Source organism: Pogona vitticeps, chromosome 1, assembly GCF_051106095.1.
Source record: "Pogona vitticeps strain Pit_001003342236 chromosome 1, PviZW2.1, whole genome shotgun sequence".
In the NCBI taxonomy this organism is placed as follows: Eukaryota; Metazoa; Chordata; class Lepidosauria; order Squamata; family Agamidae; genus Pogona; species Pogona vitticeps.
The window spans coordinates 109,711,589-109,735,842 of record NC_135783.1 but is presented as its reverse complement, the minus strand read 5'-3'; the positions used below and the strand labels follow the sequence as shown (position 1 = coordinate 109,735,842).

The window sequence follows — 24,254 nt, the reverse complement described above, 5'->3', positions numbered from 1 at the left end:
ATACTATGTTTAGGGGATCATAAAGAAACATAAAAAGTGAACTGTTAGAGGGCCAGATATATAAACAGAAGCAAAGAATATTGCTTAATTTCATTTTTAAGCATGTTGTATAAACAGGCAAGGATTAAATCCTTACTACTGTAACTGTACAGATACACAGCCTGCCTGGTTGGGGAAAAATGCTCTTGCCAGGAAAGGATAATACTGATCATGGGCAGAGGGGAGCCCAATGCAATTATTCTGGGCTAGCTGCACATATTGCAGCTACACTAGCGTGACAGCCATTGTTATCCAAAATAGGCTCACACAAAGAGGAAAGAAGTGGATGCAGCAGAAATAAATATCTTTAAATGCACAAAAATACTGGTCATGGCCCAAAGATGATATTTACAGAAATAGAAGGTGCCAAGTTCAGAACGTGGTCATGGCACCCCATCCCCTCAGCCATGTTAGAAGCTGGCCACTGATACCAAAGGCTTAAGAGAGACCTTTAAACCTTGCGGGTGAAAAACAGCTGACAGAAGAAAAGCCAGTAAGATTGCAAGAAAACCCTGGATGACACAGTTCAAAATTTAAAGTTCAGTGAGAGAGGAAATCTCAAAAGCAGAATTGTTTCCCCTGAAAAAGCATCAAAACTATTTTGGATAACCAGCATTCCCCCAAAACTGAAACATAACAGAATGTTCCTAGGATTTTAAAGGTCTCCCTTCTTTTTGTTCCATCTTTCCTTTCCTAGTTCAAAACTGGTCCAATGGAGCAAATGTTTAAATATTTTTATAATACTACCAAGCAGTCTGGGATAAATTTTCACATACACTTTTAATGGTTTAAAAATCAGAAATCAAAAAACGTAACTATTTCTTTTGGAAGCCTACAAAATTACATAAAAGAAGGTTTCATGGTCACTAGTCTATAGAAAATCTAATTAAAAGGAGGAAATGTTTTAATTTCCTGTTTCATTATTGGCCACAGAATATTAAATTGAGCAGTGCATGTCATCCTTCCCTTCCCTCTTTTGGCAACATACTGAATGTCAAATACCATGAAACCTAAATTGCCTGGATAGAATGAAGGGCTTTACATTTGGGGGAAAAAAGGGGTGGAGAGGTGGGAGAGGGTTTAGGTAGCTGAGACTCTTTTATATGAATTCATTCTGCTCTGCGGGACATGACACTATTCTGGATAAACAGCTTTCTGGATGCTTGAACTTTCATTAGACTGAAGTCATCCTTTCGACAATTACATGAAGCACACCAAAAATCATGCTTAGATAATTTTCTTCCAGAATGCAGTCTTCCCAACTTCTGTACCCTAATATACAGCAAGATGCCAGAAAATGTTCTGCAGAATTCAGTGTTTAAATAGTATTTCTAGCATCTCTGTTCTTCTTTTTTTTTAGCTTTGCTAAAAAGAAAAAGGGGAAATTACAATCGCGGACATGCTGGTCCCAATCCAGCATTCTTTTTCTAAGACTACTTGGGCCTACGCTAAAAAAGCAAATAAACAAGAAACTACTCAGGGTGACTTTCTCGAAGCACCAGCTCATTTACAAAATGCTCTAGTTATCATTATTATTATTGCTATTGCTCTGTATTTACTATCAGATTTCTGCGAATAACATGCCTTGTTTTCCATGAACAGAACAGAATTCACATGCTGACAATGGTGCAAGTAGAAATTGAAAATGACCCTGTTTTTAAGGGTTAACTATGAAAAGTGCAGGAGTATTACTGAATAGTGGCGTGGAACCAAACTAAACTTCCATGAAAGGCACAGAATCTGGAGAACAGGATTTTGTGGGCCCTGAAAACTTCCTGATGATAGCTGGGTAGCTCTTGGGGACAGTATGTGATGTGCTACAGAGGGGTGCAGATAAGAGGAAGGAATTGAAAAAAGTCACTTCTCCAGCTGCCTTATGTTAATGGAGAAGAATTACAATTGATGTTCTAGTGATACATGACAGCAGTGATAAAAAGCAAAATTAAGACAACTGTAAAAAAATAAACATGCTGCACATAGAACCCAAATGTCAAATATCAGAGGACTTCCTTTAATGTGAGCAAAATTTTGCTAATATTTATAAAAGATGTAGTGTATCAGGAAACTGGGTTTCATCAGCACTTTCATGATGTCAAGAACAAGTACCATAGTACTGCATCTGTTTCATCCCAAAGACCTACAGTTTAGAGATAGTGTGGCTGCACAGACCATCTATTAACAATGTAAAATTTTATATTCCTTCTTTCAAGAATACACACACGATTTGGATTAGAAACATGTTCACAAAAACTATACTATGAACATTTGCTTTTATTACTACTAATTTTCATTCTTAGCTTCTCCACCTAAGGTTTACCTTTAGTATAAATGAACCTTTAAAATCATCAGGGTCGGATGCATCATCAATGCAACTATATCCATTTACATTTAGGACAAGTAAGCTGCATTCAGCTATGTAAATTCAAGATAAGTAAATATAGAATTGCAGTCTAAAGCAACTAGAATCTTGCTAATCTAGTAACTAGCCATTACTAAAAATAGCCATTAGAAACAATCTATCATTAGAAGAGGGAATTCCTTAACTACTGAAAACATTTGAGTACACTGCAGGAGCTTCTCTTCATGCAATTTGCAAACTTAACTTGCTCTATTTTGTGATTCATCTTCAGGACTTAAAACAACCAGATTCCTTTAAAGTCTGATTTCTCAAATGTGAAAATCTACTTGAATCACATTTTTCCAATACAGTACTAATGTTCTTTGAGCACTAATCACAAGCTCTTTATAACATCTGTTTGTTACAGAGAATCCTTCTTGATATTCTGTAACATATATCCAGTACTCCACAAACAGGTAAGTATACAATGTTCAGAAGTCTTAAATTGTATCATGTAGAAAAGCAAGTACTATTTACACAGCTCCAACTTTGCTGAGTTATGCATTTTTCTTGTAAAAAGGCTTGCATGCTTGCACCCAGAATGGGATCGCTAAATAGACCTCAATATTCCTTGTGTTTGCAAGGTAAACGGACACTCTACACAATCACCTGTTTTTCTGTATAGAAGATACTTAACTGAGAATAATGCTACCAACTTTTACTGCCCCTGGTGGCTCTACACTATCTCAATGACAAAAGAAAGCTGTCTGACTGGTCACTATAGAGGAAAAAAAATGCTAGACTAGATTGTGGATGAGAGATATATTTTTTGATTCTTTTATAAACAAGAACTTTCAGAAATTCACAAATTGCTTTAAAGGTTGATAACAGAGTTTGATGACTTCTTAATTTGTTGGGGGGGTTGTTCGTTTGTTTTTGGAATGTGGGGGCTAGCAAAATTGACAATGTCAAGCCTATAATCTGGTCCACCAAGGACTCTTCAGGTGTTCTTAATTTTTTTGACTCTGCCTATAAACTCAATCCCAAATTTCAGCTTCTAACTATACGAAACTTACAGGGTTAGTTCAAATCATACCACAGTGGGCACCAGAATAGCACATTCTGAACTGGCCAGCTGGAGTCAGTGATGACTAACAGGTGCTTATCTCAGATACTGCCAGATGGGCGCTTTTTAAAGGTTCATTTATACCAAAGGAAAATTGAAGCCATGGATTAGTCCAGGGGTGGGCAATTAATTTCTATAAGGGGGCCACATGAAAAATCTGAACTGCGTTTGGGGGCCAAACCAACTTTACTTAAAAATAAAATGAAACAGTGCTGTTATGATTGTTTTTATTTTAAACTTGTTAATCTTCGCAAATACTAAAGAGTTTTTTTGCGGTTTGTTAAAGATAAGCAACTGATCAACTTTAGACAAAAAGTTATAAATGGTTTTGATGTTCAAAACTGTCTGCGGGCCGGACAGGAGTAGCTCGCAGGCCGTATGTGGCCCTCGGGCTGCACTTTGCCCAGGCCTGGATTAGTCCGTTTATAACACCCTTTTTGTGCTGGATTAACTATATCATTAATTTGGCTTTTTCCCCCCTTTTCTGATTAGTGACCCTTTCACATGCGGTTGCATTTTCAAAAAGATTGCAGAAGGAAGCTTAGTTTTCTTTAAACTATAGGGGGGAAATTAAAATTGCTTTAGATATGAATTGACCCAACTCCAGAATGCAGTGGAAGCCAGGAGGGCCTGGCGTGCTCGGGTCGCGAAGAGTCGGCCACGACTTAACGACTGAACAACAAGATATGAATTCAGTTCTTGCACATAGTGCCTGCATACTTAGAGCAAATTTGACTATATTGTTATAATCTAGAGCCCAGTGTTCATATTAAGAAATCTTACCTTTTAATACTATTTCTTTAAACTACTGAAGGCATATAATTAATCCTAAACTACCCAAAATGAAAGGTTTTGTAACAGCTGTCAATTTTAAACATGCATGGTCAAGGAGAAAGAAGACCAGGAAAATAAGCAAAGCCAATTGCAGCTTTCCTCTTTAAAAGTCTAAATATACACTTTTATTTCTCCTGTTCTGCACAAATCTTGTGAGAAGAGCAAAAGTGTTCAAGTATTATCTTATTCATTTCTCTTACTGTATTTATTTTTCTTCCCCTCTGTTATAACTGAGTGGAAAAGGGGATCATGGAATTCTCTGAGAATAGGTACCACTTTCTTATCATTTCCTTTTTTTTATTTTCAGTGGTTTGACTGAAAAATGCCAAATATATTAAGAATAGTGACGAACCTTAAATATAATATTAATGCTGTACTTTGCATGAATAAAAAAGTTCCAAATACTAACTTATACAATGCTAATTCCAACTTCCACTTATATAAGAAACGTTTGCCCCTGTGATTTATTCTACATATGCAATAATTCAGCAATCTCAAAACAATCTTCATTCTGTCTTAAAGGCCAAAGAATAGAAGTATATAGTACTTTGGAACAATCATTTCCCTGGTTTATATTTCTGCATTTTCTGGTAACAATAAATGACATTCTTTGCAATCTCTTCAGTTTTAGAAAGATGAGTTTCTTATATAACCTTTTGTCTTCAAAACCTATATTTGTATTTTCAAGGCACATTTTAGGTCTGAATTAGTTCAATGTGTCCTCTTTTTTTATTTGTTCTAGGAGAAAGCTGCTTGACTCTCCTCCAAACTGAAGTATTCATTAAAGTGGAGTGCTCAATTCCAAAGCATTCCACACAATGAATAATAGCTTTACAGCAAGAGTTATGCAGTTTTCAGTTCAGATGGGAAATAAGTTAAACCTGCTGATTACCCAGCTTGGAATATACCCTCTACCCATCGTGAGAATATATTTTTTCAAATTATCTAATTCCCAGACGTTTGACAACCTAAGGTGACTATTGAAATAATGATCATAAGCAATTGATTCACATGTGATCAACTGAAGATTTAAGAACCTTCACTGAACAAAGCTAATTTTCAGCATCATCTCTTAGACAATTTAATTTGAAGTGACTCCACTAGAGCAGTGTTTAATAAGATGGCATTATCCCTTTATGATTTAACAATGCCATCAATAGTTAATCAATATTTAAATCAATATTTACCTATAGCTGTACTAAACACACCTATAGGTATGCTACAATTCACTACCATTTACTTCTATTCATTATCCTTTCCTCTTATTATTCCTTCTAGTTCCTATTAGAAGGCAACTGTCATCATGGCTATCCAAAATCAGTGTACTCTTGATGACATCCAGCATCTCATACGAGAGGGAGAGGGAGAAGAAAAAGAAGGAAAGAAGAGAAGGAAAGGACTAAATACTCTCCTTTACTCCACCTTTGTTTAGTTCCCTTGATTAATCTGAGATTTGCAGCATCAAGCCCCACACATAAAGAATTACTTATGTTTTAGCTATTTTAGCAATGTAACATTTTACAATGACATGTCAAAACAATAACAATTATGTATTAATCTATTCATTACTTTTATATCTTGACTTTCTCCTAAAAGATAGCACTCAGTGAGGATTATAAACTAAAAAAACCCCAATAAAACCATATTTTGCTTAAGAAAATCCCATGAAATCATGAACGAGCCCCACCATAAAATGATTAAAATAATGCAAGGACATTAAAATCCATGCCGATTTCCAGTCACTACCACTTTTCTCACCTAGTATCAGACTAAGAACAAAGGTTACTCAGACGTCTGAAATGCTTATACTGAATGACAAAAAGAAAACATGATTCAACGAAAATGTGATACATAATATTCTCAGTTTTCTGTTTGCTATTTACAGAACCAGGGTTCAAAAGAACTGAATATCAAAGATGGGTTTTAAATCATTCCTATGTGTGAAATGCAACAAAACACCAATGTCCCTTTATCTTAGAGCCTTGCATGACTGTTTTACCATGTGGTCTCCGTATTCTGACTCCCATGTCTGAAGAACTGGATGATATTCCATGAAAGCTTACATTACAATAAAACACGTAGTCTTTATAGTGCCATGATGACATTTTTTTGCTTTTGTTTTGTTTTGTGTTTCTTGTTGAACTATAATATTCTGTTATATTTGCTGAACCAACTGCCAGGCCAATTGTAGTAGCCATACGGTTAAAAATTTCAAACAGTTGATAACTCTCGTCTTAGAATCATGCCCTCCCTAAAATCAAGCAGAACATTGTTTCTTATGCAAAAGTCAGGCTCTTTCCAACTAAAATATTGTATGTCTTATCCCTTCATAATGTAATGGAGATGTTGTCCATTATAGGACTGAAGGATACATTCACTGATAATTCCTTTATGGGCTAGATTCTTATTAAGGAACTCAATCGGATAGTTTCTACCCCATGAACGGATTCACTGACAAAGACTGAAAAATCAGTCAAGATATTCAACACAGACTCAGTCAAAACAAAAGTCATAAATGGATTTGAAACATTCATAAGGTGATATGTGGGTCTCTTTCTCCTGGGCCTAAGAGGAAAGCACACTTGTAAGTGATTGCAGGTGTTTATTAAAATATTTAGAGAATTTTCATATAATCCAACTACAACTAATACTATTGTCTGAAAAAGTGAACATATTCATTTATTATTGAATTTTTCAAAATGTATAACCAACAAGCCCTGCCTCAAAACCATTTTATACAACTGTTTGCAAAGGTATAAAGCATGACAAAGAATTAATAATTTCTGAAAGATATTTGTTTATGTGGTTTTTCTTCCCTTAAGTTTTGAAGAGAACAAGAAACACTACTGCAGCATATTTTGTCATGTGAGGTGGTGTCATAACTAAACAATTTGGAACTTGCAAACAGAACACTTAAACCACAAAAATTCCTTCCAGTTTTGCAGAAGTAATGAGCTTCAGCTGTAAAAAGGTCTTGCTCCATAAGGCAGGTAATAAATCATTATCATTATGAACACTGCTCTCATGATGTTCTTTTTGAGTACAGTTATAAACACCTCATGGGTTTTTTTGCACAAATTATTTTATAAAATCATTAGTTAAATAGTTTCATACTCAAGTAAAGTTCTTATACAGTTAAAAAGAAAATGTTTTTTCCCCTAGAGTAGATGGATGGCTATTGCAAACAAATGATGTAAAATTTCCTTCTCCACTAATAGTGGAAGTTGAAACCCTTGACAGAAGACTAGCTGCTGTCAGTACCACAGAATTACTGCTATTTCATAATACTGTTGGGAAAAGAATTGAAAGCTACATTTTGTTGTTTGTTGTTTAATTGTTACTTCGTTTCCGACTGTTCATGACCCCGTGGACCAGAGCACGCCACAAAGCCACATGGGCAATGGCAAAATGTACAGACAGTTCTGTACTTTCAATTTAATTCATTGGTATGCTTAGCTCCAACTAGGTACTGGAAGTATAAAGGCACCCCATTACTAATTAGCTGCTGTGGTAAAATATAAAAGCATCCATGTTTCTGAAATTATAGAAACTTTACGAAATCAAGTAGTTTTTGTTAACACAACAAGGTACCACATCAGAATTTTTTTTAAATGAGTGTATTGTGCTATTATGGAAAACCAGATACTCACATGACCCTGGTCATCCAGTTCATTGTTTGTCAGTTTTAGTTTGTCAAAGCTGATCACTTGTCTCATCCAAGTTTCTCCTGAGGCAGGTGAATCTGGATGAATATATACACGGGGTGGCACAGGCGAGTCAGCATTGCCAGCTACCATCCATTTGGAGCTGTGATACACATACCTATTGGAGGAGCACCAAGGCATATGAGATTCATAACAGAAATTAGCTATTGCCATTGTTTAGTTATTCAGGCAAAATAACTGTATAACGCATAATTTATATGTGATACTTTTACCCAAAGTGAGTCCCCTCTAGGCAGCAATATTAGCTTGCTACAGAAAAAAAAATCCAGCTAAACCACCTGGCATGAGTATTTTTTTTCTTTAACTTAGCCCAATGCTTCCTCTAATCAAATTGTAGAGCAAACAAGAAAATATTAGAAATGTAGGAAAATAACAATGGAATGTTTAAACGAAGAAAAAGAGAATAATTGAAAAGAAAGCAAAATTCTATGAACTCTTTTAAATGATACAAATCAAAATTCTGGCTCATCAGAAATTTATCTTAAAATCAGTATCATATTTGACAGGAAATGTCCTATAAATAATAAATATTCCATTCAAAATAATGTAATAAAAACTAAGTGAATGAGTATGTTTGTAAAGCATATAATGAAAAACTGCATAATTCTTTTTTTTTATATCCGAAATGACCATCAACTCAATTTTGTTATAATACAGTATTGGAAAATCTAATCCTATAAGGAATTGAAATCTCATCAGTGCCACAAGTGTTTGCAGTGAAATAAAACAGAACATTACCAACATAACTGGAATGTTCCATCTTATAATAAAAGAACACCCAGAGTACAAAAGTGTGTGCACTGTATTCAGAGACCTGTACGCCCACAACAGACAACACTTGAAATTCCTACAAAGGAATGGTGGATGGAACTACCTCCTCTACTATTGTGAACAGTAACAGTAACAAACAAACCAGTAGCCCCTGCTGGTGATCCCAAAAGGTGTGGATAACCCTGGGAAAGGGTTGTGATGGTTCGTGATTTCCTGTACATCATGCAGTTGCTATAAAACAGACTGGACTTGACCATGCCAAAAGTGGCCCAAAATGCAAGATAAACTTCCATCTGATCAGTATATTAGATCAGTATGACTTCATAGCCTATAAGCCTTTCATTAATAGAAGAGTTCCTTCTCTTCTATTCCTTCTCTCCTATTCAGTGGAGGCTCCCACTGGTCAGCGAGAAAAGGTGGTTTCCACCTATTTCCCTCACTCTGTATGCTGTCCATCCCTGTTCTGTATATTTCTCTAATTCTATCAAGCTGATTCTCATAGGGCTATGCAAGCAAGAGTTAAAAAAGAAAGAGAGGGGGAAAATAAAAGAGAATAAAACCCTTCCCCTTACTTTCATCATCATGTAAAGATGAGAAAATCTCAGTCTTGATTTTGTTATGTTTTTACACCTCCCATTTCATCCTTATTGGGGGACAGTTCTATCTGCATATAAATTTCCACACATTTTCTATATACCATAATACAAACATTTTTCTAATGTATACATTTTATATACATTCTCCCCATTAACTAAATAATGTGCGTTTATATATCAAAAATATTTCATATTTTTAAAAGTTATGCATATTTTCAAATGTGTGAATTTCTCAAGACAAGGCACATTTTGTCTTGCATTCAGTCTTGGAATGTATAAAAAGGGGCAATGTCAGCGGGAAGCTCAAAGCCATTAAAAAAAATCTATCCGTATCCTCAGGAGCATTGCATAAAGGAACTCTTCTTGCGAATCAAGCCAATGAACACAATATGCAAGGCATAGGCTTTGTGCTAGTCATACTGATTTTAAGGGCTTTGAAGGATTATATCCAATGTTTGACCAACTTTGTGCTGCAGCTCAAAAACTGTTAAATGAACAAAATGTTTGACATACAATAAGCTATTTGACATCCATACATATAGAAAGACTGAAACATATTTAAAAAATCTGCTATTTGAAACATGAACATAAAATTCACTACAACCAATCAATATGGGGGGGGGGGGATCTTAAATCATTTCAGCTAAATCTGTTAAGCCCAAGTGAAGTAGAGCCACAGAATCAATAGGACTTATGTAAGTGTTGGTTTAATAAATCCCATTCACTCAATCAGCTTAATCTAGTTCAAATTAACTACTGCATTTAGCCCTTGAAATTAAATCTTTAAAATGCTAAAAATAGGAATATGCCATTTAGTACAAAATAAGCAAAGTGTATTATACAGTGCATGCGTGTTCGTGACTGTCAGAAAAATTGTAAACATGTTTATGTTAAAAGTTCAATTTATTTATTTAATATATTTAAAATATTTTTACTCCACTTTTCTCCTTAAAAGGACCCAAGGTTGCTTTTCAACCAGTTTTACTCTCCAGTATGTCTATTTAGAATTGGATTTTCATCCCTGGAAGATTAATTCACAGAAATGTATTCCAACTCCAATTCAAACCCAAGAAAATGCTGTTTTAACTGATCTGCATTTTAGCCAAAGTGAAATCAACACACCAACAACTGACACAAAATTGTCTTCAGGGACATATAAGGTGCAGGACTCAGCCTCTTTATAAAATAAAAATAAAAAATTCTTGAGGATGATAGGATAAGCATAAAGGCATTGCACTTCTTATAAGTGATAGTGCAGGTCTCTTAATAAAACAATTATAAAATTGCCATAATTATAGATTTAATGAGATTGCTAATGTGAATACTAGGCTTTCCTGAAGAACTATTTAGACAAGTCTTCTGTAACACCACCACAAATATAGTTGAGATACGGATTTGTAGCCCTTTAAATTGCTGAAAGCAGTGTCTGTATTCGTGTTACTACAAATTCATGCCAGGAGTTCTAGTGGAGATACTTGCTTAGATTCATGCTGTACTCCTCTGGTCAATTCCTAAATAATCAGGTCCTTATGTAAAAATGTTTAAGAAGCAGTCTCTGATAACTGCTGGCCAATTATTGCAAATCACTGCATAGACAGAAACACCATTAAATTACTAAACAAAACCATCAGAAAGGTTATTTTGTTATCACATGAACTTATGTATCTTATTACATTTACACCCCCTTAAGGAAAAAAAAAAAGGAAATGGTATCCAATGACTCCACAATTAAACATAACAAACAATATGAAATGATCTTCAAATCTAAGCTGCACATTAAAAAAACAAAAGCAACAGTGAATATAATGGAATTAAAACAGGTTAGAGCAGCACAAAATATGTATCAATTAGCTCTATGGGCTAAATGTTTTGTTATTTAACACACAACAGCTTTTGCATCCGGATGGAGGATCTTGAAAGAATGGGTCAGTTTAGCCTTTCTCAATAAATAATTCCATAGGGGGTGCTGTCACTGTGAAGACCCTGTCTTGGATTCTAGTCAAATACACATCAGATGTTCGGTGAGATAAGAGCCTTGCTGGAAGATCTCAATGTTTGTTTAAAGTTTTATGAATCATCATGACCAGCATGGTAACTCACAGCCAGAAAGGGATCAACAGTCAATGTAATTACTGTTACTTGTGAGATACACACTTCTTATAATTACTCCTGGTCAACAACATCACTGTAACATTAACTATCCGAAGTTTTTGAACAGCCTTCGAGACCACTCCTCCTAGAACATGTTGCAGTAATCCAACAGGATATAACTGAGGCATGTCACCATAGCTAGAAACATCTCAGTAAAGTGGCACAGCTGGCAAAAAGTACTCCTGGCTGCTACTGAAATTCTGGACATAAAGGACTGGAATTGAATTCACAAATACTTCTCAGATTATATAGCAGAAACGAACAAAAAGAAAAAGAAAAGCGCCATGGCACCACGAAGACTGACAGATATATTTCAATGTGAGGTTTCTTGGATTACAATCTATTTTCTTAGAAATGTATGTCTGACCAAAAAATGGATTGTAATCCACAGAAATTGACACTGAAATATACCTGTTGGTCTTTAAGGTGCCACAATACTTTTGTTTTGTTTACAATTATACATGTTGAAACAAGCTCTCAACTATAATACAGCAAGCTTTTTGGAAAAACCCCAAGATTATCAACCTAATTTTCACAGAGGCATGTATCTCATCCTAAACGGGCTAAATCCCATATCCCTTTCTTATCTTCCTACCAACCAGGTATACCTCTGACTTGCCTGGATGAAGTTTCAGTTTGTCCACTTTTATCTAATAATGATAACAGTGTGCTGTCAAATCCATTCTGACTGGGTTTTAGGTAGAGAATACTCAGAAGTGGTTTACCCTTCCCTTCTTCTGGGGGCTTCCTGGGACAGTGCAGCTTGCCCAAGGCCACACAGGCTGACTGTTCTGTAGGCACAGTGGGGAAATCAAACCCCTAACTTCTGGCTCCTCAGCCAGAGACTTAAACCACTGAACTATCCAGCCAACTTCATTCTCATCTAGTCCACTAAAAATACCAAACTCAACAACTGATAGCCCACTTTCTTAGGCTACCATGGATTGAAGAATCAGAGAAGGCTGTAATTAGGAAACACTAGACTCCAAAATCCAAAACCATTTGCCCAAGCAGTTTCATGTAGATGAGGCTGGTCATCTGGCACTTCCAATAGTGATAAACGGCTGCCTCCATCATAGCACAACAATGGGCAGACAGGCTAGGACAGACAGAAGTTTGAGCTGAACAACCCTTATAGAGGGGCCAAACATTTCCTAGCCCTGATGTGAATCACTTACATAGACTTATAATATTGAGGTCATTGAGAGGTCCAGCAAAATCAACAGGAATGTATTCTCCCAGTCCAATTTCCAGTGAAAGTAATCCAAAGATGTCATCAGAGCATTTTCCACCCCAAAACCAGCCTTAAAGCCAGGTAGAGATGGCTCTAGGTACTGAGAAGCCACCTCCCATTTGGGTCTCTTATCCAAGAATTGTATTGGAAAAATGGCCAGAATTTATCCAGTACAATGGAATAATATAAGGAAAGAGCCTCGTGGCACAGTGGTTAGAATGCTGTATTGCAGCTAAAACTGTGCTCACAACCTGGGGTTCAAATCCCAGGTAGCCGGCTCAAGGTTGACTCAGCCTTCCATCCTTCCGAGGTCGGTAAAATGAGTACCCAGCTTGCTGGGGGGGCAATGTGTAGCCTGTATAATTAAAATTGTAAACTGCCTGGAGAGTGCTTATAGCGCTATGGGGCGGTATATACGTCCAAAAAAAAATATTTAAAACAAAACAAAACCTTGTTATTGCCTCTTTTGGACCCAGTGGGGTACACTTTCTCTTTTACAGAGAAATTAATGACTCCCCCTCAACCAACCTGCTTCTTATAGCTTTTATAAACTGTGAAGAATAAAGGACAAGGATATGTGGTGTGGTAGGCCTCACTTCTTGAACAATTCTGCCTACATCAACAGGCTACACAATTCAAAAATTATCAATCACAATTGAATATGCATCTTCTGAAGCTATAAAAACAGGACCTCCATTGACTGTGTATCTAAGCCAAGAAAGATATGAGTGACTTTATCTGAAAAGCATATTGAAAACAAATTGGTCACAGCAAGCTACTGAGCAGTTCTCTGTACTGTCTTGTGAACTCACATGTAAGAGGTCCCAACTATTTGAAAAACTCTGAGCAACAGCGGCAGATAAATTTCTTTGCCACCACCACTGCTGTGTAGCAGACACTCAAAGTGACTCCTCACCTGTGTTTAATCACACTTGCCCAAGTCTTCAGCCAATATCACTCTAGTTGTTATTCTTCTCATTTCATCACATTAAGCTTCCCAGCAAACCAGGGAACTCATTTTGGCTCTAAAAAGTGGGAGAAATTACTCAGGAGCTACTGAGCCAACTGCTCTGGACACTGATCCATTCCAGAAACGGAGGCATTGAATCACCTACCAAAGTTGCAGCAAATTCCCCAAAACTGTTAAGTAACCACCTGGATCCATCTGTCTCCTATGACAGCTTATTCTAACATGCCCAAAATGCACCACACAGTGATCTGAGCATGACAGAGAAAAAAGGTTTATGAAAACTGCAACACACTCAGATCACCATGACGCCATCAAGCACAGAAAAAGAAACAGGGGGACTAAGGGAGTACTGCACACCACTGAATTGGTGGAGCTAGAAACCATTTCAGGCAGACCATGATTGTTATGGAGGCCATGAAATCCTGAGCCCTATGAGTCTGGTTTCTGAATTACAGTACATGCCTGGAAGACTCCAGCATCACACCAACAGGAATGGAGACTACTGGGCAGCAACATGGATAGAGCAGCAACAGAAGATCTGTAATTTCCTGACTGTGCAGTTCGGGTGGGCACACTCAAAACTGGACAACATTAGATGGCTGTACTTGGTCAGGAGGCTAGATTCACCTCCTCTCTCCTATACCTTACCTGCTCAGTTCATGCACAGAAGGATAACGATGGGAGTGATGCCTTCTCTCAGTTTCACCCTAGCATATATCTGATGTACAAATCAGGCTGGCATTCTTATCCAGGATTGCCATCTCAGATGACTGCTGCTTTGTCATTCACTATCCTAGCACTCAACCCTGACAGCACTTTCAACCCTAAGGGGACAGCCTACTGGCTGATAGATGGCTTAGATGTTGTTGGTAGGGAGCAACCCGCATCCACTTGAACTCCTTTTTCCTCATAACCGTATGGCCACATTCCACTATTCTATCAAGCACTTGAGAATAGGCACTTTTTTGGACAATGGTCACAACCTGGTTCTGCAAATCACACTCCAACAAAACCACTCTTCCAAGCTCATAGCCTTCCCTGCTTTCAGTCCATAAAATGGATACACTCACATATGCCTCTCTCACACATTTCTTCAAAAACACATCTGTTCTACAACAAAACCCATACAATACCTGTTGAATTATTAGAACAGAAATAATTCATGACACTTCCAGGGAATAATCATTTCAGCACAGATATAGTACTTTTGCATCTCTTTATTAATGTGTGACAATCATATAAAAAAGACCAGATCAGACAATATTCCACCACAGATCATCCGTAATATTCACTCACAGTGTTGTTCTGTAATGAGACTAGGTCTGGTTAGCACAGTGGTTTGCAAAGTCACTGATGAAGGATGTGAAGCACATTTCACAAAATCCTTATTGCTGGTATTTCTCAAGCCTCTCAGTGCTGAATCTTCTCACCAAGACTTCCTCTTGCACCAATGCCTTCTCTGAACTCCCTGAAAATAAGAGGACCTGGCCCTGTTTCCCCTTAAAATATGTATTTTTTTTCTTTAAAAATCCATGTTCTTTTGTGGGTGGGGAGAATCTCAGTCCCCTCCCATGGAATTCTGCTCAGGGAAGATGCTATTTTGCAGAGGAATTGGCAGAATTCTGTACAGATGGGCGTTTCTTCCAGGAAAAAGTGCCCATCAAACATCTGAAAAATTCTGTGAGATCTCTTTGGGGGGGGGCATGCTGAGAAATCTTGCTATGAGGAGAAAAAAAATTATTTTTTGTTTTTCCCTGAGAGTGGAGGCTGCAAGATTCACATCCCCACCACAGACAATCCATCCTTTTCTTGCTAGCTTCCATGAGTCTACTTCCAAGTAAAGGGCTGGCAGATGGCTGCTTATGGAGGGGTGGTGGTGGGTGCAATTAATTTCAATAATATGCTCAATACAAGAGCCAAATGTACAAAGCAGTCCAATAAGAAAGAAAAAGAAGAAAAATCCTGATTGTTCTCACGTGCTTGGCACAAAACACCTTTTTTTTAAAGCAGTGAGATGAAAATATGAATTTGGAACGGAGTTAAGCACAAACTTCAGTTAATTTCCAGACTAGCCACACCTTTTACCAGTTTCAAATATCTCGAGTCTTATATACAATAAGATTACCATACCTGTATCTTTTGTTATCCACGGGAACGATATCCATGGCAATGTAATACTGCTGATGAGGGTCTAAGCCTGAAATTTTCACCCTCATTGCAGGAAACATACGTCTAAATAAAGAAAAAAGCATTCAATTTTTTAAAAGGCTTAAATGTGAATTCTTAATTGTAGAATCACCCGAAATCCCTTTATGTGTAAAATTATCTGCAGGGCACTTTCTTAATGGATGATTATTAGTTACCTCATTTACAAAATAGTCTTATCTATGTCCTGTGCTTTGCACATTTTCAGAAAGCCTTCCATAATACAAACTCTTCGACATAATGCAAATGCAGCTGTTGATCAGCAGATCATACATGTTTTGAGACTTTGTTTTGCTAGTTTTAAACATGTTTATTATTATACTGTGGATAAAAAGCAGATGCAAGTCAAAAATAAAATAACATTTTCAGAGACTGATTTTTTTTTCATCCCAGGGATGCCCCCCTCAAAAGGAAGTCCCATCAAAATCAGTGGAAGTCACTGGCAGAGATCAAGAAATACTGCATCCACTACTCAGTTTATATATATACACATACACACACACATCTGAATGCACAAGAATCCTCTCTATGAAAGAGGCATTATACATAGGGGGCCTAAAATCAACTGCTCCTGACAGTTTCCTTGGTCAGTGGAAGTTGACCGCATCAATTACTACTTCAATAGTGTACAACTTGATATTGGTTCCAAGGCACTACAAATATGGAAATGAAAGAATTAACCATGCAGCTTGCAATCCTAAGCATAAATAATTAAAAACAAGTCCCACTAAAACAAATGTTTAGACTGGTCTGTAATATATATATGAAAATCAAGAATTAGCCATGAAGATGGCAGTCCTAATGCACAGATACTAAGACTTAAGGCACAAGATGCTTTAGTAATTTAGATTAGAAATTTAGAGAAATGTCTACTGAGAAGCATGCTCCACTGCGTAAATGTAGGACTTCAGTATATACTGTTTAGTGCCATCAAGCAAGTGACAATGATACTGTAAAGGATGATGTGTAACACAATATGTTCTATTCAGCTTAAGCAAAATGTTATCAAAGAGCACAATTCCCATTCATACTAGGCTTGGCCCAAAACACTGTTTTACAATTGAAAGATACAGAAAACAAGTGCATTCACTCATATATGCTATAAAGCTTATTACATTTTGGGCAGGAAACAAAATGAAAGGTACCAAAGTAATAGTGGCAATTTGTACTAGAATCTAAGCAAAGCGTGGTGGCGCTGTGGGCTAAACCGCAGAAGCCTTTGTGTGCTGCAGGGTCAGAAGACCAGCCATCGTAAGATCAAATCCACGCGACGGAGTGAGCGCCCGTCGCTTGTCCCAGCTCCCGCCAACCTAGCGGTTCAAAAGCATGCAAAATGCAAGTAGATCAATAGGGACCACCTCGGTGGGAAGGTAACAGCGTTCCGTGTCTAAGTCGCACTGGCCATGTGACCACGGAAGATTGTCTTCGGACAAAACGCTGGCTCTATGGCTTGGAAACGGGGATGAGCACCGCCCCCTAGAGTCGAACACGACTGGACAAAAATTGTCAAGGGGAACCTTTACCTTTACTAAGCAAAGCAGTTACAGGTTGTGGAAGTTCAAGACAGATCAGCATATGCCTAATACCAGCCTTAATTTTATTTCTCGAGGGATTTCAAATCAGTGGCATAGTGAATTTTTAAAAAATATATAAATGAAATGCAATTCTTGCTTTCTTGATGGTTTGATATGTGTAATATCAAAGCTTGATTTTAGAAAGAACTGGAGTTATTGACATTGCGGCTAACAAAAAGAGAGAGTGTTTGTATTAGCTATGGTTAACTAGTTTTTGCTGGTTTTTCAGTGCACCTGTAAGATTAAAAAGAAAACCTTTGACAGGACAACTTTTAAGACAAATGTTGCCTTGTGCTGTATAAGACTGCAGTTCAATCATTAATAGAGCTCCTCTGAAAATGTAGAAGGCAGCATATGGATTCAATAAAATATGTTTCTGTAATTTCTAATAAGTTCAGATACATTTACGTTATGCAGGTTTTTACCATGTGTATCCTCTGGAAAGGAAGAAAAAAGTCCTTTTTAGAAGAAACCTTTTAACATAATGAACAACAAGCCCAAAATTCTACATATTTCTATATCATCTAAAATTACTGTGGCCTATCCAGCTTTATAAATTGGTTTGTTTAAATTCATTTTGACATCACTGTGAATTTGGGATTTTATCCACCATTTTGAAATATAATTAGAGATTACGAGTCATTGAAACATTTCTTTTCAGCAACATGATTTTATATTTTAATTAGTTATTGCAGTGGAGAAAGCTATATGCTGAAACTATGTGATACAAATATAATATTTCAGGAAGTCAGAAGCATAATAGATCATTTTGTTCTCCTCAATATTTTGTATCTGAGTTGCTGTTTCACAATCATAAAATTTAAAAAATGGGGATGTATAAAAATGCCAGAGGCAGTGGAACAAAGCAAAAACATACCTCTCATAACTGATCACTAGAAACTAGACACCAGAGCTGCATATCCCAATCCACAATTAATATGGATTTTTCAAGAGAAAGCCTGATTATTCCTAATATAAACATGCTGAGTATAAGTAAGATGTGGGTTCAGGGCTTTAGGCTGCAAAGAGAAATACACTTTTCTGTAAGTATTAATGAAATTGTTCCTTTTTAAAAAAAGTATATTTAGAACTGGTGCAGTGTCACTGAGGTCAAGTAACCTTTTGGCCAAATCTTAAAACATTTAAACAGAATTCTACTTACTGTATATCAATAGATTTGCCTCTTTGAAACCACACAGTGCTAATAGGAAACAAAGTTCTTCTGAACAATGAAATAGTTATATTTAGGTTGTAGTGGTTTTTTTTTTAAAAAAAACTTGAGGAATATTAATCTAATTAATCAGAGTTAATTAATGAAAAATCATGATATTCTAGTTCCATCTCTTCCAAGAAAGATGACGGGGTGGAACTGACCTCTGTATCTTACCAAATTTAAGATTATGAAATATATGCACACCAGTCTCTAAGAAAATCTGACAGCAGCGACAATCTGGTTTGCACATTCTGAAAGATAATAGGAAGCAAACCAACAACAAAAAAGTGCATTTCATCAAGAAACACAAATGAAAAGAAAAGAATAAAAAAATGTCATGGCACGTTAAAGAATGACTGCTATATTTTAATGTAAGCTTTCGTGGAATATCACCCACTTTTCCAGACTTATATAAAATACAGAGATCGCACAGTAATTGCATCTCTCTGCTCCTAGCCTTTCTTGCAGGGCGTCTTAAACTGGTCTTTACGTCGGAAAGTGTTTTCCAGGCAGGTATGGAAATGCGGGGTCGGGTGGCGCTGGTTTTGGTTTTGAGCGAGGGATATTTTTGAGGGTCTGTTTCGATTTACCCTTTCTTTCTTTTCTTTTCTTTTTTCTTACCTTCCTGCCTTGGTGATAATCATCTCGGTGCCGATCTCGTGGAAGCGCTTCCAGAGCTCTGCTCCCTGCAGGTCCACGCGAGGCACTTGCAGAGGGGAGCCCGGTCTTGGGCTCCCCGTCTTGGCGGGACCTCCGGGGGACAGCGGGGGCGACGCGGAGTTCAGGAAGCTTTCTTCGCAGCCACCTGCAAAAGGGCGGGGGGGGGAGCAGCGGAGGCGGGAAGAAAGCAAAGGGGGAAAGAAAAGAAATGAACAGGAAGAGAGGGCATGAGGCAAGAGAGGCGCCAAACCTAGAGCGGCCGGAGGGCGCAACTGTTGCCGCCTCTTCGGCCTTTCTTTTGCGTTTTTTAAAGGGTGCTAGAAAGTATCTGGACTCTGGAGGCATTAAAGCTACCTCTGTCAAGTTAAGGAAGGGCGCCTGAGGCGAAAGAGGCAACCAATATTGCTACTACCAGCGGCGCCACAGGCGCCCCCCCCTCCTTCCCTCTCTCTCCTGTCCACGCGCACATGCGTCCTACAGGAACGGGCACGTGCGCTTTTGCGCCGCCGTCCCCGGGGTCCTTTTGGCGCGGGACTCGCTGGGCCTTGCGAGTCCCGTCCTTCTTCGGGCCCTCAAGGAGGCCACGGGACGGCCGTGAGACAAATGTCCCGGCACGCGCGCAACCCATTTAGGCGGGGGGGGGATGGAGGGAGGGCGAAGGAACGAGGTGGAAAGGATTCACTGAGAGGAAGGCCGTTTGGCGAGCAAAAGGCGGGGAGTGAGTCTCTCTCTCTCTCTCTATTTTGTAATTTAGCCCCACCCTCAGACCGCGCTTCCCACTGGAAAAAGAGGCGCGCGAAGGGCGCCCTGACCAAGACACTGACCAGAGGCCGGTGAGGGGCTGCGCGGGCGTGTTTGGAAGAAGTCGCCGTATTCTTGGCAAAGACGGCGCCGTTTCTTGAAGGAGAAAGCACCGGAGGCGAAGGTCAATGAGGGCGGCTTCGAGAAAGCCGGCCGGCGACCTCCGAGCGCGTTGGCTTGAAAGTAAACGGCCTCGGTTTTAAAGAAGCCTCGTTCCTTGTAAGGGGAGTCGACCCCCCCCCCTTGATAACAGATGCCATTGAAGACGAACGGGATGCAGTTCGAGATCCAGAGCCGCCCTCTCCTTTTGAGGACCGTTAAAGGATAACCTTATCCCCACCATCACCACCACGAGCATTTCCCCCAAACGTCTTAACGCCGTAGAATAAAGACTATGAAACTTTATTTATCAGGTTTTCTCTTCTACAAATAATTTCGGGCGCCATAGAGTTTACATGCATTTTAGTCAGACCGTTTCGGGGCAGGTTTTGTAGGGACCACTGGCGATGAGGAGGGGCCATCCTATCCCGGCTACGCAGGCCCAAATCCTATTAAAACCGACATTCGAGAAAGACTAAAATGTTGTGTTTCAAGTATACCCGTTTGTGGAATATAGAGGCTCTTAATCTCTGCGTAACATAAATTTGAGGGATGTGAAATAAGTGGGAGAGTCAGCATAGGAATCGCGTTTCATGCGAAATCAAACGCGTTTAACAAATGTCTAAAACATCTAAGTCCCTAAACAAAATATGGCTCTATATATCCCAATATATTATCAGAGATGTTTTACTCCTCTTTGTTGGTGGGTTGGGAAAGTACTGTACAGAAGTAACTTCAGAAGAAACAAACACAATCAAGCTCACACTATATTATTCTACGATCTCTGTTCATGTTTGGGCACAAACAGATGATAACTAATAACTCCTGTTTTACTCCTTAAGTCTCTCTTCTTATAGTTAAAATCTGCCTTTTAACTAGACAGTTAATTTTTTAAATGCATTTATAATAAATAGGATGAAAGTACCACCGGGAAAGTTTTCTTTCACTATAAATACATTTTCAGTCCACATTAATTAGAACAGAGGTGGGTGGTTGCAGTTGAGCATTATTATAAGTAATACAAAATAATTCTGGGATATTTAAAAACATTCCTATTACTAAATGAGCAATAGTGGTTATAACAAAGCTGACATGGAATAATTTTGTATAGACTGGATGATTTTTAAGGATATTCATAATCATTAAAAAAAGTAGGTCTAGCAAAACGTGTTGAAGAAACAATTTATGTCAAGCCAAGTGAGGTTTTAAAATACCATCACAAAAAGCAAGTACACTATGGCCATCAATTATGATAAACAGGAACTCTTATATATTGGGTTCCTTCGATTCCTACAGGATTTTTCCTGCCTCTCTTCTGAATTGTGCCCATTCTCTGAATGCATTATCCAACACGCGTAGGCTCCCAAGTCTATACGGGATTACATGCGAGACGGACTAATTGAATTTAGTGGGATTTCCTTTCTAGAATAGAGATGTACAGGATTACATTACTGTTGGTGTAGCATAACGGAGATACTGTAAGACCCTCCGATCGGCATTTGTACCTTAAAAACCCTGGAAAGGGTCGTTGTAAGTGGAAATTGATTTGTCTGCGCATAATAATTGGTATTAATTTGCTACCCGGTAATCCTGCTCAAGATCAGGGGACCTATCAGAAAATGGAAAAGCACTGATCCTACACCAATCAATTGAGGGTAATCTTAGCGAAATCAAGGGTTTCCAAGAAAACGAAACTAATAGGGCAGCATTGTGAGGCGAAGGCAAAATAGTGCGATTAATTAAATTAAGAAACGGATCGTTCACAAAAGAGTGTGTCGCTGCTTACGTGCATCCAACGTTTATTGAAAAGGATTTCTTAACGTTGTTTTCTAATTGCTACCACCGTACGGGAGAGAGATTTTTAAAAGCTTGAAAACGGCAGGACAAGCCGGCCTGATGGAAACCGGGCCGACGACGAAAGGGCAATAACAGAGTGAGTGTGAACAGGCTTTGGGGGCACTGACAGCTGCCTCGAAGAAGCAACTGCGGCCGGGTATGGGAACCATGCCGAGATTGCCTCCGGTCCGGAACGAGAGACGACGAGAGACGCCGCCTCCGAGATTGAGGCGATCGGAGGTGGCATTCATTCCCTTAGAAAAATAAATGTATAAATGTGCCCCCCCTGCCCATTAAGCTCCCAACGGGCGAGGAAGACGGGGATCCTCTCCCCGCAGCTCAGGACAGGGGCTGGGGGGGGGGTGCAAAGCCACTCAAACCACTTACCGGGAGGCAACGCTCGGCCACTGCCGGTCCTCGCAGCATCCGCCCCGACCGGCGCGGGTTCAGGGCCGAGCGGCAAAGGGGCGCTGGAGTCGGCGCTGTCGCTGGAGCCCCGCTCGGAGCCGCCGCTGCCGCCGCCGCCGCCACCCCCTTCGGCCGGCGCTTCTTCCCCGCCGGCTTCTGCCAGCTTCCGGCGCTTCTGCTGCTGCTGCTGCTGCTGCTTCTCGGCTCCGATCAGCGCCTCCACGGAGAAAGCGTGAGCCTTGAGGCTCAACATGGGGCAAGGCGAGGCTCTCCGCTTCTCTGCCATGCCGGGGCCGGCGGGGCTGCGAGCCCTCTCCTGCCCTCTTCCTCCTCTTGCCTGCTTCCAAACTTCCAGGCCGCACCGCTCGCCTTCGCTTCGCCTCCCCCGCCCCCGCCCCCGCCTTTCCGTCCAACTTCTAGCAGCCCCCCGATGCCTTGGGGTGGGAGCCCCCCTTCCCGCCTCTCCTTCCAGGCTCCCAGACTTATTCCTCTTTGCAAAAGTGGCGCTTCTCTTCTTCTCCTTCTCCTCCTCCTTCACCACCGCCGCCACCACCTCTTCTTCTCCGTCCTCCTCCTCCTTCTCCTCCTGCAAGCTCTGCCTCGCCCGAGGGGCCAAACAGTTCTGACATGGGTAACAAACGCTCTGCGGACACAAATTAGGGCTTGTAATTGAAATTTGTTGCCTTGATCTGTCAGCACTTCCAGGCAGGAGACCGGTGGGAAGAACTTGCTCATTAGTGTCAATAAAGTGACTGGGACGGGGCGGAGCCCCACGAGAGGGAGAGCGGCTGTCAGTCAAGAGGTGCCCGCGGCCAATCAGAAATTACAGAAACCCCCCCCCGCTCCAAAGCGGGTGCTTCTTCCTTAGAAGGTTATAGAAATGTATGGGGCGGGGGGGAGGGGGAACTGTCCGAAGGGGTGCTTGCATCTCTTTCCCTTCCTGGAGTGACACCCCCAAACTATCCCATCGCTTTCAGGCTGTTACAAATGTACAGAGTTCTGCCAAAAACGGCAAATGTACCGTATTTATCTTGATCAATTTATCGAAATCTAGTGGTAACCAAGCTGGACCATTAGTCAGAAGAAGGGTTCGGTCACACTTCTTATGATGGATTCGTTGTTTGGCTATCAGTCTCAGTTTTTCAATGTGAAATAGGAATTACAGTGACTATCTTCGTATGAACGTTATATCTCGAATAGGATAAAAACCGTTTTTCTTTCTCTTTTTCATACTCTGCAAAGTGGTTTACAAAACAGCAGCTAACCGTAGCTGCAATACTAGGGGGTTGTAGTAGCACCGCAAGTGGGTCATCAGCACCAAAGAGTGATGTTATAAACGGAAAAATCAAAATCAGTTTTAATTACGGTCTCCGCCTTTACACACAGAGCAGATTATTATTATTATTATTATTATTATTATTATTATTATTATTATTATTATTATTATTATTATTATCATCATCATCATCATCATCATCATCATCATCATCATCATCATCATCAGAATTTCTCCTAGGACAGTTACTTGCTCTTCTCAAAAACGTATTTCATGATGGCGGGTGTTTTTAAGTATGTGAAACACGAAATGCCTGTTAAAGGCTTCCCGAGGAGAGAGATGATGTCTTTTACAATTGTTCCCGAATTCTGAAGGTCTAAGGACCCCCTCTTCAAACA

General features: G+C 39.3%; 1 protein-coding gene across 1 annotated transcript in view; it reads right to left on the bottom strand.

Annotated features, from left to right (window-relative positions):
- Positions 1 to 22,995, bottom strand: part of TBX18 (T-box transcription factor 18) — a 45,640-nt gene extending 22,645 nt beyond the window's left edge. Inside the window, exons 1-4 of the mRNA XM_072999073.2 lie at positions 22,560 to 22,995; positions 19,398 to 19,581; positions 15,915 to 16,016; positions 7,988 to 8,159 (exon numbers count right to left, since the gene is read on the bottom strand). Of these exons, the coding sequence (XP_072855174.2) occupies positions 7,988 to 8,159; positions 15,915 to 16,016; positions 19,398 to 19,581; positions 22,560 to 22,866 (765 nt within the window). The 5' untranslated portion in view covers positions 22,867 to 22,995. The remainder of the gene's footprint in view (positions 1 to 7,987; positions 8,160 to 15,914; positions 16,017 to 19,397; positions 19,582 to 22,559) is intronic.
- Between the last annotated feature and the right edge of the window lie 1,259 nt (positions 22,996 to 24,254).